Source organism: Furipterus horrens, unplaced genomic scaffold (genome assembly GCF_987537825.1).
Source record: "Furipterus horrens unplaced genomic scaffold, mFurHor1.1.pri manual_scaffold_9, whole genome shotgun sequence".
Taxonomy (NCBI): Eukaryota; Metazoa; Chordata; class Mammalia; order Chiroptera; family Furipteridae; genus Furipterus; species Furipterus horrens.
In genome coordinates, this window is record NW_028327179.1 from 19,802,467 (window position 1) to 19,819,445 (window position 16,979).

At 38.6% G+C, this 16,979-nt stretch overlaps 1 protein-coding gene across 1 annotated transcript; it reads left to right on the top strand.

Annotated features, from left to right (window-relative positions):
- Positions 1 to 1,550: 1,550 nt before the first annotated feature.
- On the top strand, positions 1,551 to 12,543 carry AGR2 (anterior gradient 2, protein disulphide isomerase family member). Its single transcript, XM_090287816.1, has 8 exons — positions 1,551 to 1,632; positions 4,224 to 4,369; positions 4,615 to 4,678; positions 4,796 to 4,848; positions 6,405 to 6,478; positions 8,530 to 8,593; positions 10,958 to 11,041; positions 12,242 to 12,543. Exons 2-8 carry the CDS (start codon positions 4,231 to 4,233, stop codon positions 12,289 to 12,291), a joined length of 528 nt encoding a protein of 175 aa, XP_090143942.1. The 5' UTR covers positions 1,551 to 1,632; positions 4,224 to 4,230; the 3' UTR covers positions 12,292 to 12,543.
- The last annotated feature ends 4,436 nt before the right edge of the window (positions 12,544 to 16,979 follow it).

A 16,979-nucleotide genomic window follows, 5' to 3' on the forward strand; every position in this document is an offset into this window, starting at 1 on the left:
ACCTAGCACACCAATTAATATACCCAGTACCTTCTCATTTTTTAATTCATTAAATTCTAATTTAATACTCAAAACAATCATGTATGGCAATATTTTCCCCATTTTATAGCTCAGGAAAATGACATTTCAAAGACGTTAAATAATGTCTCTGAGATCACCCACTGAGCGAGCACCAGGACACAGGACTCAGACCAGAATCTGGGGTCCCCAAGTCCTGCCGACTTGCCACTCTCCGCAGGTGCTGGATGACAGGACACGATGACAGGACACCTGGACTTCAATTCCAGCAGCGCCTAAACCAGTTGTGAGACCTTCAGAGTTATTCTTTTTTTTTTTTAACATCTTTGTTTTTTCACCAGCAGAATGAGGGGGTTTAATTAAATATACTAAAGGTTGAATAAAGGTCTGTATAAATGCCTTCCCAGTTTTAAAAATTTAGCTTAAGTCATGGTTTCCAAACTCCTAAAGAAATTGTCTTTGTAAACTCATTTAGCATTGGAAGGAAATTCAGTATTTTGAGAATCACTTACTATTTTTCCCACAGAAATCATCTCTATCAAAAAATATACATACTTAAAAGTGATTTGAAATAGTATGAACTTAACTCACTTTTAAAAGTAATGTTTATAGGGCTTGCATCCTATTCATTTCTGTTTTTAAATATTCTGCATTCTGAGCTTTAAAGAATTGCACATAGCTTCATGAACAAACACAAGACTGATTTTTTTTTTTTTTTTTACAGAAAATCTGAATGTAGACTTAAAATCTTTAGTGAGTAATTACATAAACGCGATTGAAAAAAACAGTAGTTGCAGACCTCAGTTTCTGGGTCTGAGAAATGGTGCCAATGGCTTCCTGCACGCCTGGAAGGAGAGTTGGCCAGTAAATGAATGAGAATAACTGGAATGCCTTTGAACTCTTCGGAGGAAATTTGCTGCATGTATTCAACTGCAAGGTAATGATTAAAAACTCACAGTGTTAGGGCATCTTTTTTCAATAACTTCCTCAGTTTCAAAGTATTAGTAAGTGCTTGATTTGGATGTTGTACATATATCTATAATGAATATATATTTTGTTTGCCAGGAAGAGAGGAGTCTATCATGGAAAATATTTTGTACCCTAACAGAGGATAGCAGTTTATGAGACTGTAGGGGTTCGGGGAGTGAATCATCTCCTGCACGCTTTTTAACTATGTAAAGACAGTCTGCCCAAGGGAGAGAAAAAAAAGTCTACAAACCACACACTCCATCCAATCACAGAAAGACAAATCAGTCTTCAGGCAAATCAAATGTCTTCATTTAAAGCTTACCTGGACTTGGCACTCTGCCCATCTTTTACAAATCCCTTAACAATATACTTTCACAAACAGTTTAAAACATGCATACTAAAACAGCATACCCTTTGCAACATTATTTATAAAAACAAGAAACTATTCAGTCCAGGAAAGACAATCAATCACTTGGAAAAAGGAAAGTTCCTTTCTGAGTTTGCAACATGTAAATCCAAGACTAGTGGGAGGGATTGAGCATTGCTCTGGTGCATAAATAGAGGCTGGGCCGAGCTAGCACACAAGGAAGCTTGGACGCATCGAGGCCACCTGGCTCACACAGACAAGTGGGTGGGGAAAGCCAGGTAAGGCTCCTGACAGTAGTGTTTGTGGGAAGGGTTCTCACTAGCATAAGTTCTGGCCTCTAATTACTGTGTGAAAGATAGTTCCAAGGGCAATGAAATGGGCTTTGGAGAGGGAGTCAATGAATTTTTACTCAAGCTTTACTGGGGCCTTTCTTTGGCCTGAGGTGCCAGAGTGCTACGTTCCTGAGCTGGTTCAAGATAACGCTTTCTCCCTTAAAAACCAGGAGTTTTGAGAGTGGGTAAACTATGAGTGTTTTCGAGTATGGGACAGGGCACAGAGTCTTCTGTCACTATGCACTGGTCACCATCTAATGCTCTGCTTCTCTCCCACTGCCTAAAGCAAAGGCCTGCAGCTCTGGGAAACCCCAGTTCCAATTGCCCACTTGCAATGGCAATTCAGAATTTTATTGCAAATGAGAAAAACAGTTCTCTTTGTCTGGTGTAAAGAAATTCCTGTTGCATCTTTAAATACCTGGGATGAGCTATAATAGACATCGAAACCTCCTGCAGGTTTATTTTTTGCTAGAGATAAGAAGACAGAGATAGAGTAAACAATAAAAATTGCTGGTTTCATTGTGTGTGTGTGTGTGTGTGTGTGTGTGTGTGTGTGTGTCCAAGTGGTCACTGTCTCCCACAGTTAGCAAGCATTCTGTTTTGAGATGATGTATGCAGGAAGTTTGCAGAGCGGAGTCTATTCATATTATGAAAACTCAATAGAGAGAATAGCAGAAAGGCAGCTCACAGCAGGATGTTTGTACAACAGGAGTTATAATAGGCGAAATGGAGGCATCCTGCCATAAAACACGTGTACATGCATCAATAGTTCCAACCTGTAAGCTTTGGGGCTATCACAAGGGCTCCTAATAGCCATGTGCATAGCAAGGATTGTCAGTGGACTAAATAGGTAAAATGGTTCATCACCAGCTTACAATTTTTTTAAATATACATAGACGTTGTTGGTCTTAATAAAATACAAAATCAAATGCTTGCTCATAAGTTCAAAGATGTTTCTAAATCTGCTAATATTCATAAAGTACAGTTATTCTCACATAAAAGTTCTTGGTATTTTTAAATATTAAAAATAAGCCTTTGTACTCTGAGGGCTGGGAATGGAGGACTTGTAGGATAGTCAGGTTGTTTCTGCAGAACCCTAGGATATATTGATTGTTATTGGCACGTCCATATTTTTATCAGTGTAGAAAATGAAGAAAAGCTATCCTTGCTTTTTGTTTATGTCTTTTTGTGTAAGGTATTTTGTGGCTACATGCTGCTACTTGCATAATTGGCCAGTTTAATAAAAGGTATCATCTGGATTTGGAAATTTAGCAACACTTTTTTAAAAATCAGCAAAGGTTCCCACTCAAGCTATCAGAACATAAAAAATTTCCCCCTTAAAAACCCTAAGTCTCAATAGTCCACCCTGCTTTTGTGTGTGTGTGTGTGTGTGTGGTTTATTTTATTTTATTCCAAACCTATACCAATATAGGCATTAGAGTTAGATATTTCTTTTCAAGCAGTTTCAGTCTCTGGTTTTACTAAAATCCCAAGTCTCCAACTTTGCACGGTATGGTTCCTGGACAACCACAGCGATTTGCTAGTGCAGCTCTCTTTGCTAGCCTGCTCTCTCTCCCTCGCTCCCTCCAGATCTCTCTTCTCATTTACTCTCCTGTCCATGGGTGTCTGCTTCACAGCAGTGTAACCTTCTCCAAGAATTAACTGTGGAATTGGAAAAGAAAAAATATTAACAAAGAGATACCCGTGGGGCGGCTTTCTCTGTGTTCCGAGTCCCATAGAATACGTCTGTGCACACAAGTGCATGCTCAGGGCCGCCTGCCTCTACAGGCCCATTGCGCGAGTCAGAGTTGTTTTAGCAGCAGGAACTTGCACTGATATATTTCAGCCAATTCAGAACTATAGATAGATTTTTAATAAACATTACTCGAGGGAAAGCTATATGGGTGCAAGCTTTCAGTTAAGTGACAAAGTAGACAGATTTTAAATTCAATAAGAATCAATTTACTCAGATCTTATTCTGCATTGGCAATGTCCCTGTTTTAACAAAAGGCTAAAGAAGTATGTATGATTAGGGTTATTGTTTCAGGGTGGGAAAATGAGAGCCAGCACAGCTGAGGGACAAGATCCAGGAGCCACGGCTGGGCAACTATCTCACAGATCTTTACTTCTCTGAATTTCAGATTCTTCATCTATACAGTGAGGCATTGGGGAGGTAGAAAAAGATGAGGTAACTGATAAGGTACCTTCCAGTACTAAATATTTCAAATATAAAATTTAAGTGTAGATTCCTTTAGCTATTAGAGTATATACATCTACTTATTTGCATATTGTAGATTTCTATGGAGATCTACATCAGTATATGTGCATGGAGATAGAAAACAGATAATCACAGTATGTATTCTTAGGAAACCCTGTGGATGGTCATTTCTTTCACTCCAATTGCACGCCTTCGATCTCTGCTATGCCTCCATTTCTGTTGTAACCCACAGTTGTAATGCCATCTGAAGACTCTGAAGACTGCTAATTCTCTTTTGTGTTATTGACTTTTTGCTTATTTGTTTGTTTTCCCTTTTCAGATTGGCCATGGAAAAGATTTCGGTATCAATGTTCTTACTCCTCATGGCCTTCTCCTACACTCTGGCCAAGGAGACCACAGTCAAACCCAGCGCTAGGAAGGACACCAAGGTCTCCACACCCAAACTGCCCCAGACCCTCTCCAGAGGTAGGACTCAGCTTCTCGTCAGCTTCCAATGCCACTTCATTGGGAAGCTGAGACTTGCACGCTGAATAGATTTTTTTGTGTGTGTTCCTTCTAGATTTATCAAAATGTATAATTTTTTTTCTACTTTCTCTAGAGGTTTCCCTTTTTAAATATCAAGTATATATCCCAGTTATTATCATTGCTTTTCATCAACTTTGGGCCTGAAATTAAATAGCTTTAAATATTACTGGCTCATTTTGTCCTAGGTTGGGGTGATCAGCTCATCTGGACTCAGACATACGAAGAAGCTTTGTACAAATCCAAGACAAGGTAAAGATGATGGTTACGCAGCTCTCTCAAAGCTCTCAAGAGCACCATCTAGTGATACTAGCTACACATGAAATCCTACTTAGTAAAAATTATCCAATCTCTCTTTTTCTTTTAAAGCAACAAACCCTTGATGATTATTCATCACTTGGACGAATGCCCACACAGTCAAGGTAATTTATTCTTCCAAATAATTTCCTTTGTAGACTTTTAGCTTTGGGGCTAAGGTTTGGATCACTTATCTTGATATCCTTAGCACCTAGCACAATTGAATAAAAAATAGTATTGCATATAGTAAAAAGACATTTAAAATAACTTCAAATATCACCATGCTGTGTGTTAACCACTCATGCATATTTTGAAAAAACAAGCTCTATGATTCATCCTTGACATCCTTCCTCCTTTTTTTAAAGATCCTTTTCTTATTTATTTTTAGAGAGAGGGGAAGGGAGAAAGAGAGGGAAACACCAATGTGTGGTTGCCTCTCACATTCCCCCAACTAGGGACCTGGCCTACAACTCAGGCATGTGTCCCGACTGGGAATCAAACTGGTGACCCTTTGGTTCACAGGCTGGTGCTCCATTCACTGAGCCACACCAGCCAGGGTGACATCCTTCCTTTTTAATCACACATACAATACACCCACAAATAATGTTGGCCTTGCCTCCAAAAGGTCAGTGCCAGCTTCAGGGGCATGCTTTGCACTAGGCCCAGTGCCTAGAAAGTTCCCATGCTTGGTTTAAAGTTTTATACTCACTGTTTTCAAATCCTTAATAACTTTTGAACAAGGGTCTCCATATTTTTATTTTGCACTGGGCTCTATATGTTATGTAGGCCCTGCCCAAATCCAACCACATCCTGTTGTCTAACTGCTACTGCCTTGGTCCAAACTAAGATCTCAAATACTGTTAGCAGCCACCTGACTGATCACTCTACAGTCAGTCCTCCATACAGAAGCCCGAATAAAGCTGTTAAACATACATCAGATCCTATCAGTCATGTGCTCTTGTGGCTTCTACTCACAGGTAAAATTAAATCCAGATTCCTGACCATGGCCTACAAGGCCGGACGTGATCTGGCCTCTGACTCCTTCCTTTCTTACTACTCTCCTCTCGTCTACTGTCCACTCTGTGGAGCCTGGCCTTTGTGCTTTGCCTCAAATACCTGAGCTCATTTCTGCCTCAGGGCTATTGCTCTTAGAGTCCCTTCCACCTAGTGTAACACACTCCCAACATCTTAGAATGGGTCACTCTCTCACTTCAACGTCTCCTCCTCAGTGAGTTCTATCCTGACCATGCTATAGCTCTTAAACCTCTTGCTTGCTTTATTTTTCTTCAAAGCACATAGCTCCACATGAAATTATTAGGCATGTATTGGCTTACATAGTTATCTGTCTCCTACACAGGCATTTGGGCTCCATGAAGAAAGCACATTACATTTTTTTTTCCCACTGCTTTATCTCTAGAGCATAAAACAGTGCCTACCATAGAGTAGCCACTCAATGAGTATCGGCTGAAAAAAAAAGAATGAACGGAAGGTGGATGAATGAATGAGTGAATGGCAAGAAGCAAAGGTAGTCAATAGCCTAGATATTACTACATGAATCATTTGCTGAAAGGGCAAAGTTGAACACTGTGCTGAAAATACAGTTCCATTTACAATGTAACAGAAAACAATGGTTTTAACTGGTGCTGAGACAGAGGCTTAATGATTTCTCTTTATATCATAGCTCTGAAGAAAGTGTTTGCTGAAAATAAAGAAATCCAGAAATTGGCAGAGCAGTTTGTCCTCCTCAATCTAGTGGTAAGTCACCTTTTCCTCATCACTGACTTCTCTGGGGCTCATTATTCAAGGTGGATGCATTGTTTTTCCTATACCTCTTAATCATGTAGAGGGTGAACTGGGATCTGTTCCAAATACCTTAGAGACTGAGAGAAAAATGGTATTTTATTTTATTAATGATCTACTTTTCATGTTAATGTTTTTATTTAGTAATGAAAAACTTTAGATTGTCTGAAAAGTACTCTCCTGTGGTTAGGGGGTCTCTCTATTGCTGTAATAATTGGAAGGTTTCTGTATTTTGCAAATTATCTTCTGTGCCCCTTCTTTCAGACCTTCCTGGCTGTTCTAAACCCATTCTTTGGCCTGCAACCCAGGCACGTGGCCTGACTGGGAATCGAACTGGTGACCTTCCCATTCACAGGCCAGCACTCAATCCACTGAGCCACACCAACCAGAACTCTACACCCATTCTTAGTCCTTGTCTCCTTTCTCCCTAGAAGAGACAGCTCTCTGGTTATCCAAAATGAATCCTGCCCTTGTGCTTTAGCATTCCCACTGACTTAACCATCACTCCCCTCCTGATGTTCAAAGCTTTCTGCCTTACTCTGTCAACCTTCAAGTCAAGTTCGTTTCTCTCTTTCTCTTCATAGGCTGACAGATTGGCTTCTTCAAAGAGCTTCCACACCAGTAGTTCTCCCTCACCTCCATTCCTCTTCCCATCCAAAATATTGAGTGATTTGGTGAATCTCTATGTAACCTACTCTCTTATTTTCATATTGTATAATCTTTATGAACATCATCTTTATCTGTCTTTAATCAATGTCCACACACTGATAATTCCCACATCTTACCCAAACATACTACAATATCCAACTGGTGTATACAACCATGTTCCAGGTATCCCATAATTAACTTACACTCAACATATTCAACTGAGTTTCTCAGCTTGGTCCAGGTTTTTCAAATTGCAATTCTTTCTCTGTTCCCTATTACATCGAAAGTGTTATTCTAGATTGGACTCTCCTACTCACCTCCCTCTGCCAAGACCTGTGGCTCTAACTTTTAAATATTTTTGTTATTGGTCACTTCCCTATAAACTGAGGATCATCATTTTAGTGTAAGAATTATTCACTTTGCTTTGTTTACTGCAGTATTACTAAATGGTCTGTGCCCGCAAGATAAATGCCATCTAATTCGACCGGGGTGATCACTTTGAAGAGCAAATTGGGATCATGGTACCTCCTCTCACATCCTTCCACTGCGAGCTGGCCCTGAGGCAGGCGTCCAGCATCTTCTCTCACCCCAGTCTCCTGCGTACCATGTATTTGTCTTTTCCAAACCCCTGGTCATATCAGAAAGTGCTATGCATTTCCTCTATCTTGCACAATCTCTCCTATTTGCCTCGAATGACATCCTTTCCATGTAACTGACTTCTTTCATTTTTTCAGGATTCCCCTTTACCCACATCAAGTGTGAATAGAACTTGCATATTGGGTTAAATGTCCTTCTCTGGGCACCCACAGCATCTGTATATCCTCCATCATAACATTTTAGCCACTGGATCCCCAATATCCATTTTCCTACCCGTAGCTCCCAATGGAGTGTGCATCTATGAGAGATGAGCACTGTATATTGCTAAATTTGAAAAAAAAAAAAAAACTTTCTAAATAACTTTGATAAATGAATAGATGAATGCTCAAGATAATCCTGCATTTCTTTCTGTAATTTCTCCAAAAATGAATTCTGCTTTTTTCATTAGTCTACTTCTGCTTACCTCATAAAAGATGTCTTTGCCAAGCACGATAACTCTTTTTGAATTCTCCTTCACGGACATTTTTGCTCTTTAACACATACATTCAGCTCTTTATCTCCTGCTCTGTATTTCATTTTGCACTAACGTATTACTTTATGCATATAACTTGTCTCCGTATCTATAACTTTGTAGAAGAGATGTGCCTTACAGTATCTTGAGATGCATAGCCCAGTAACGAATACATTTTTGTAGTAACAAGTTTGAAAATAGTTAAAGAGTAAACAAAATAAAAGCTGCTTTTTTTTTTTTTTAATCTTAGTATGAAACAACAGACAAGCACCTCTCTCCTGATGGCCAGTATGTCCCCAGGATTATGTTTGTTGGTAAGTAGGCGTTACAATGACATGAAACACATTTCGACAATGACACAAGCGCTGCCATATCCCCTCCTTTGCCCTCCCTGACCTTCATCTGTCACTCTACCGTGGCTCTAGTGAGGGGTGTGACAGTCCCTGAAGTTTCACAAAATATTTTCATTAGGGAAATGTGAACCTCCAGCTGTTTTCACAGATGACATTTTTTCCTCATATGCTAATTTTAACTTTTCATCTTCTGCCACAGATACATCTGAAAAGAAAGCACCCTGTTAACTGATTAAATATATTGATCGCTTTCTTAAATACAAGGGTGGGCAAAAGTAGGTCAATAATAATAATAAATGCAACCATTAATAAATAACAATAGAAATATAAACCTCTGCATACTCACAATTGTAAACCTACTTTTGACCACCCCTGTAGCTCAAGTTTGTAAATGCTATTTTTATTCAGGCAAATTTTCAATTTGTGTGTTGGATATTTCTTTCTGACATCGTTGATAATTATTTTAGGGAAGTTAAGACTGAGTTTTAAAACAATGGCGTCACCATGCTCCTTCGTGTCACTGGAACATCTTATCCACGGTTCCCACCGCTGGAGTTTACCCTGCTCCCTGTCTGCAATGACATGTCACCATTAACTCCCCAGCCATCGCTGTCTTTTACTGACCTGTCTGCAGCCTCACAAACCTGTGCTTCTGTGGCACCATGTTTCTTTCAATGGCCATATTTTCCTCGGTTATATTTTTATAATTCTTAGGTCATTTTTTAATAACTATTTTCCCCCATGGGACTAGAAGCTCCGTGTGGCAGGGACTGTATCTGTTTCTGCTCACTACTGTAATATTTTCAGCATGACCCTGTGGTAGGCTCAAAATAAATATTTCTTAGATAACTGAACAAATTAAGTGAGTTCGGCTCTGATCAAAATCATATGATTTAAAGACTGTCCATGATTAAATCCATCACATAAAAAGAGCTTACTCTAATTAAGTAGCTCACCTATATATTCCTCCAAGTTCATATTAAATGTACAAAACAGGAGAGAAAAGGTAAAGGGAGAAAGGAGGAAGGTGGAAGAAGAGCTTTATAGATTTGATTTTGTTAGGATTTAGAAAATTTAGAATTCTTGAAATTGAAAGAATCTTGATGGGTCATCCAGTCTTACCTTGTACACAAATTCTGTTCACAGTATTCGCAGCCAAAGGCGTTTTAACCCACGTTCGTTCGGTCCCTCAGTCATAAGAACCAACTCCAACTCCGAGGCAGCTTGCTCTCCAGCTCCGCAGTTCTCCACATCACCTGCACATTAGAATCGCCTGGAAGATTTTTGAGAACAAGCTGCCCAGACCACACCTCAAACCAATTAAATAGAATGTCTGGGGGTGGGAAGCAGGCAACCGTATATATTTTTAAAGCTCTCAGGTGATTCCATTGTGCAGCCAGGACTATGAGCCAAGGGTTGGGTGTTTAAAAGGCAGGTGTTTATATCCCCTGTACCAAGCAGTAGCAGGTCTTCAGTCTTTGCTGAACAAAAGAAGGTCTGCTTCTTTTAATTTATGTTGGTCCTAGTCCTCTATTCTGAAATGACAGTCTGTCCATTCAAATACTGGAGACAGACGTTGCAAACGCACAGGTGCTTCTCCCGTACCCCCCTCACCTGGATTTCAGGACATACACCTTAGGCTCCCTCAGTAACCCTTTTCAAGGTAAGGTTTCTAGGCCCCTGTGCATCCCAGTACTCCCTCCTTTCTGGATGCACCTTATTTTAAAAATACCTTTCTGTCTCATTGATAATTTCAATATGAAAAAATAGATTTAAACAATGCATAAGGGATGACTCATGAATCTCTTTTTTAAATAAGTAAAAAATACTTATTTAAAAAATAGAGCATACTACATGCTTTTTGAACTTTGCTGTTCTTAGGGCTTTCTTTCTTTCTTTATTTACTTATTTATTTTATTTATTTATATGGCATTGGATATGGGTTTCTAATTATGTAGGTTGCTCTTGGTAACAACACATTTCAATCCCAACAAAATCATTTCAAAGGTTTAAAATAATTCCTTAGCAGAGAAGGCCAATGTTTGTTTTCACCAAGAACAAAACCACCAGCCCGACATAACGCATTACCCCGTTTCCAGGTTGCTCTGGCAGGACAGCGGGGTTCACAACCTTTTGCACTGAGTGCGCACGGCTGCTGACGGCTCGCAGCTCGGCTCGGGCCCGACTGCCGCCGGGGATGCTGACGGCGGGAGGCTGGTGCAGAGCCGATCTGGCCGGACTCTCGCTGTGCCCCTTTCCTAGGGCATGGGCTTCGTCCCGCAAACACAGCACACCATCCCATCCCCTTTTGCTTTTCCTTTGTAGACCCATCCCTGACGGTTAGAGCTGATATCACTGGAAGATATTCCAATCGTCTCTATGCTTATGAACCTTCGGACGCAGCTCTGCGTAAGTTTCCTCCTTTGGACGTCTTGCTAGCGGTGGCGTGAGAGTAGAGGCCAAGGGACTGATGAAGGCAGGGGGGGGCTGCTCAGGGACCCCAGAGAGTCAGTTTGACTAACCAGTCTCCTCACTTCAATCTCATTTGTAAAAAATTTTAATTAAAGATAAATAATTCAAATCTGATATATATTCTATGACCATATTACCTGCTTTTCAGGTTTTTCTCGTAAGCACACTAATGTACAATTCCTTGTATCAGAGAATGGAGTACAATAGTTGTAATAACCTGCATGCTTTGTTAAATATTTTTTTCCAAATAATGAAAGTGAAATAATTTAGTCTAGCTTGTTGATGCCGAATTCAAGTTCACTTTTAAAGATCAGTATGAAAGACAGCTCCAAATAGTTGCCAAGAGACTCACTTCCCCAGAGAGAGAGAGACAGAGACAGACAGAGACAGACACAGAGACAAAGGCTAGCTCAAAAAGGTGAGGTACCTCAATGAGAGAGAGACTGTACCAACTTGTGACGTTTAGTTAGACCTTCTGGGAAGAAAATTGGGTTTTGTCCTAGGAACCAATTTTACATAATGACTGCCTAGAATGGCACTCAGTACCTAATATGTCAGCCTTTACCAACATGTAGCTGTTTAATAGTGAATTTAAATTACTTATAATTTAAGATTCAGTTCCTAGTCACACTCATCACATTTCAAGTACTCAATGCAAAGGCACTGAGTATTCTTCATTATCACAGAAATTCTCATTGGGCAGCACATAAAATTTCACATTATTTTTGGGAGGATTTTGAGGCAGTGTCTGGGTAGCAGAAGGATTATTGTGGTCCATTAGCAATGCCTTCAGTGGGTGCTAAGAGAATCAGGAGAAGCACATTCCAAGAATTAACCATTCTCAAGATAATAGCATATATCTTAATAAGACTTTGGATTTTTTCAAGGTATGTGTCCTCCATAGGTAATATCATAATATCTTGTAGAAAAGGCATTTAATAAATATCGTAAGAGAACTGGATCACAATAAAATTATAATAATTTTAGGAAAAAGGTATAAGATTACCAACTTCTTACCTTATGATACAATAGCACCCCATTCAACAATAAATAGAATACCCAAGTTTGGGGGCTTACTGTATTTATTAATATAATTTCTGGTCATGTCTTGACTCTCATAACTTTTTTACCCATTAGTTGTCGACAACATGAAGAAAGCGCTCAAGTTGCTGAAGACTGAATTGTAGAGAAAAAAACAAAGTTTGCAAGCTCTTCCCTCTAGTTGGGCCATGAGACCTGGAACAAGAGGGAATTTCAGAGGAATCTGCAGAAGGCAGGAGCACAGGTGGACATGCTCATTAGATTCCAGTTTAATGTTACGACAGCTATTTTTTTTTAAATCTGGTTTCAAGTATACATATATGAAAACAATATTGTAAACTACCATAGTGAGCCATACTTTTTAAAAAAATAAATCCTTTGGGGGTGTTAAACTGTTATTATTTTTTTTCCAACTTGGTTTTTCACAAAAAAAAGCTATTGAGTTCATTCACCAGATAGAATCCGTCGACACACAAAATGATCAAAGGGTGGGGAGTTGGGGGTGGGGGGTGGGGACAAGACAGAAATAGTTCAAGCAATGAAGACCAAAGACAAAATTTCTCAGCCCACTACGGTGTCTCACTAGGTGACTAAAGTAGGCATTCATTAATCAACAGCAGCATCAAACAGAATATGCGTTAGTGTGAAAAACACATAGAAAGTCATCCCAAGAAAACCAGGCACCTAAATGGAAGACAGCATCCCCCAACAGTAGCCAGAAACTCCTATATACATACTTTAATTTAGTAATTCAATTTTTGTTAGATTTTGCCCAACTCAATGCTCTCAGAGAAAGCCTCTGGCGTGTAGCTTTCTCCTTCAGAAGACTAATTTTGTGAAGAGTTCATTCAAAGAACATCTGTATCCATGAACACATGCTCAAGAAATCCTGAAAATGAGCTTTTTAATACATTGGGTCTGTCAAGGTCTTAAGAGTCCTGGCCTGGAATAAAGTCAGTTGAATTGTTCCCATTTTCATCACCAACAGGTAGAGCAAAGGACGGTGACATCCTGTATATGGGGTAAAGATCAGAGGTCACTCTTTATCTTTGGAAAAGCTGAGAGAGGGTGTGGTATCAGATGGAGCAGAGCTAGCTACTTTTAACTCTATTCTGCTTAACAAAAATCAGAACTATATTAATTTCTTCACTACATATTGAATAATTTCACTCTCATTATTACATGGAATTCCTTTTATTACCCAGCCCCACTGACTTCTTTAGTCCCTGAAATGCCTGTGGTAGCCTGTTTGTACAATATGCTTTGCATATTGATTATCTATTGCTTGTCTTGAATAACTTTTTTAAAGATAGTTCCTTCTCTGAATAGCCTTTGGCATTACATATTAACTTTTCCAGGGCAGATAATATACTTTAAATACTTTTCTCGCTCACAGTACTCTGACAGAGTGATTCACTAATAGGTTCTGTGAATATATGGTTGATTTCATGACATACAAATCCTCAGCAAAAATGTCAACAGAGGGTTCAGGCTACCGTAGCATAAGTAGGTAACCTACATGTGCTTAAAGAGGTAAAATATTTCATTTAGAAAGTTTTCTGAGGCTTAATGACAGGAAAAAAGTTTTCACTCATATGAAAAAATGTTTTGAATGACAACTGTAAATTATTCAGATTTCATCTATAACACAGGAGAATAATGCTGATGTTAAATAAGATTAAGTCCTTAAAATTTTGAATGACAAAATGTTATTTTAACAACATACAATTTTTTAAATATAAATTAATCTTTGGGAAGTCAAATGTCAAGGTTGCAAGGAAAATGAGTCTCCCTTAGAAAAGTATTAAACACAGAGCAAGTCATTGGAAAAAAAAAACAGAAACAAAATAAAACTGAAAGACTTTGACCCAGTCTCCTCAACTTCTGAGAATTTGTCCTACAAAATCAATCAATCAAGAGACAGTTCTGTGAAGATGCCAATGGCAACATTATTTAAACATACCTCAAAATAAATTTTTGACAACATATAATGATTTCATATATGTTTACTAACACAGTGCAGTATGTTGTCATCTATAAATGTAATAACATTATGGTGAAACAAAAAGGGTAAGTGAAAAAGAATTTAAGAATTTTTGTGCTTTTTGGAACTACAGAAAATGTGTTCATACACAAGTTAGAAAGAGAAGTGAAGATGCAAACATCAAAACTTTCTTAAGCGCATGGAAATATTAGCAAGGTCCGTTCTATCAAATCCTTTAGATCTTTCCTATATGTTTTCATAAATTAAATGAAAGCATTTCTTGATGACTACTAAGGAGTGAAAGAATGCTGGATAAAAATGTTGGTAAGGTAATGGGAATGTAAAATGGTGCAGCCACTATAAAAAAAAATGTCCCTCAAAAACTCACATACAGAATGACCATACGATTCAGTAATTCTACTTCTGAGTATGTACCCAAAAACTGAAAGCAAGGAAAAGGTATTTGTACACTCACATTCATAGTAGCATTATTCACAATGGCCAGGAGGTGGAAGGAACCCAAATATCTATCGATGGATGAATGGGTAACTAACACATATTACATACATAGAGTGGAATATTATTCAGCCTTTAAAAGGAAGGAAATTCTCAATGTGTTACAACATGGATGAACCTTGAGGACTTTATAGTAAGTAAACCTGTGACAAGGAAAAAACAATGTATGACTTTAGTTATATGAGGCAACTACTGCAACCAAATTCATAGACAGAAAGTAGACTGGCGGTTGCCAGGGTCTGAATAGAGAGGGGAATGGAGAGTTTCTGTTTAACAGGTGTAGATTTTCAGTTTGGAAAGATGAAAAAGTTATAGAATTGGATGATAGTGATGATTATTGAACAATGTGACTGTACTTAATGACACTGAATTAAACACTTAAAAGTGGATACAATGATAACTTGTATGTATATTTTTCCACATTAAAAAAAATTGTCAGTTTTACCTGAGGCTCTGCAACTTAGGGGAAAAAAGGAAACTTTTAGAAGAGTTGGTTTAATAGAAATCACCTGTAAAAGTCTAATTTTACATAGATGACCAACATGTTTAATTAAACTATTTGTACCTGTTTCAGAGCCACAGTTGTCTTCAAACGATCATTTGACTGTCTCTGCTTTGGTTCTTTTGCTTGTTTTATGCATTCAGTAATCTATAGTTATGGAGGTCCTTCTATTTAGCAACCACTGGGGAGAATGGAAGCTGAGGGAAGGACAGAGAAAGATCAAAGGCAAGAAGAGAACTTTCTTCAGTGCCTCACGAACAAGGCGGACTTCAAAGTCAAGTTACATAATCCTAACCTATGAAAAAGCCATTTGTCAAGTTGTGATGTCATCTACCTGTAAAAAGCGAGATATGAAAGTAAGCAAAAGTGTGTCCACCCTCCAAGTGATATCAAAGTCCACTCTTTGACATATATATATATATATATATATATATTTTTTTTTTTTTTTTTTTTTTAATCTAAGGCAACTCCCTCAAGCCCTTATTTGAAAAATGGGTTCTGAAAGCTGGTTTTCCTGAGGAGAATAGATGAGAAGCCCGGCACATGGCAGGAGGGTGATTTCCCCCTTTTCCACTGTCTCACGAGGTATTTCAATGACTACAATTGCCAGGTTAAGATCTGACATTCCAGAAAAAAAACTTGAATACGAAGGGCTCTGCTGTCTTTTCTTCTGTCCGTCTCTCTGGTGTCAGGTGCCATTATTGCTGGTTGCTCCCTTAAAATAGTTTAGAAAACATTGACCAATGACACATCTTGTAATTACACTTGGCATACAGCCAGGAGTCAAAATTATCTGCCTAACCCAAATGTACTGAGTGCAGAACAGCTTTACTCAAATTGCCTCACTTATGCAAAACTGCGTAACTTGGTCTTTCACGTTATGATCATCTCTAATAAAACATAAACATGTGGATGATCATATTTATATGATCACCATGCCTGAATGCGGTTTCCTACTATGAAATACAATGTAAAAATGTGATTCTAACTTTTCCATACCAGCTAAAAAGTAAAGTAGTTTCATAGATACTCAGTGTTTTTCACAAGGATGAACAAACTTTAATAAGGTTCGACAAGTATTTATGGAAATTGTAGGAGGATCATCTTGGTCTAAGGACACTAAACACTAAAAGCCACTCTGGTTTCTCTTTGTCCCGGTTCCACTCAGTAGCATGCTACTTAGGTTGAACGTGCAGAACTGGTTTTTATACCTAACTCATTTCTGCTTAAAAAAAAAAAAAAAAAAAACAGTATATCTGGGATGTATTTATGCCACATGAGCTCAAATTTTAGAATTTACAGTCTAATATTTTTCCTTTGTATTAGCATTATATTCGCTGACCAAACAAATGTTCTACGAAATATTCCTCTAAATGGAATACGTAAACAGGGCATAAGAGAAATGTGTAAAAGGAGTCTAGGTTCTTTTGTAAAATAAATGCTAGGTTTAGAAGACAGGCGCTCCTTATAGCTACTTGTTGTAATTTGAAGACACACTGATCTGAAATTCACTCTCCTCTTACACCATGTGTTTGTGGCAGCATTTCTGTGTACACAGCAGTGGCCCTCCTAGAATTCGGACATCAGTCTGACGTCCCCAGGCTCACCGGCAGCCATCTAGTGCAGGACGGACCTATTTGGAGGCCTTCCCAGCAGGCATTGTGATACACTGTGGAGTGGGAGCTTTATCCCTGCACCCAGACACAAAGATCACTGGAGACCTCCTAGAAGAAGCTAGATAATCAAGTACCTTTAGATCTTCCCAAGGGAAGAGAAAGCTTAGATTAATCTGACAAGGCCACTCTTGGCACTTAAAATTTTTATTTCTTGAA

Coding starts and splice junctions, on each gene's coding strand:
- AGR2 (XM_090287816.1), top strand. CDS start 4,231: ATGGAAAAGATTTCGGTATCAATGTTCTTACTCCTCATGGCCTTCTCC. Junction 4,370..4,614: donor GCCCCAGACCCTCTCCAGAG/GTAGGACTCAGC, acceptor ATTTTGTCCTAG/GTTGGGGTGATCAGCTCATC. Junction 4,849..6,404: donor CGAATGCCCACACAGTCAAG/GTAATTTATTCT, acceptor TTTATATCATAG/CTCTGAAGAAAGTGTTTGCT.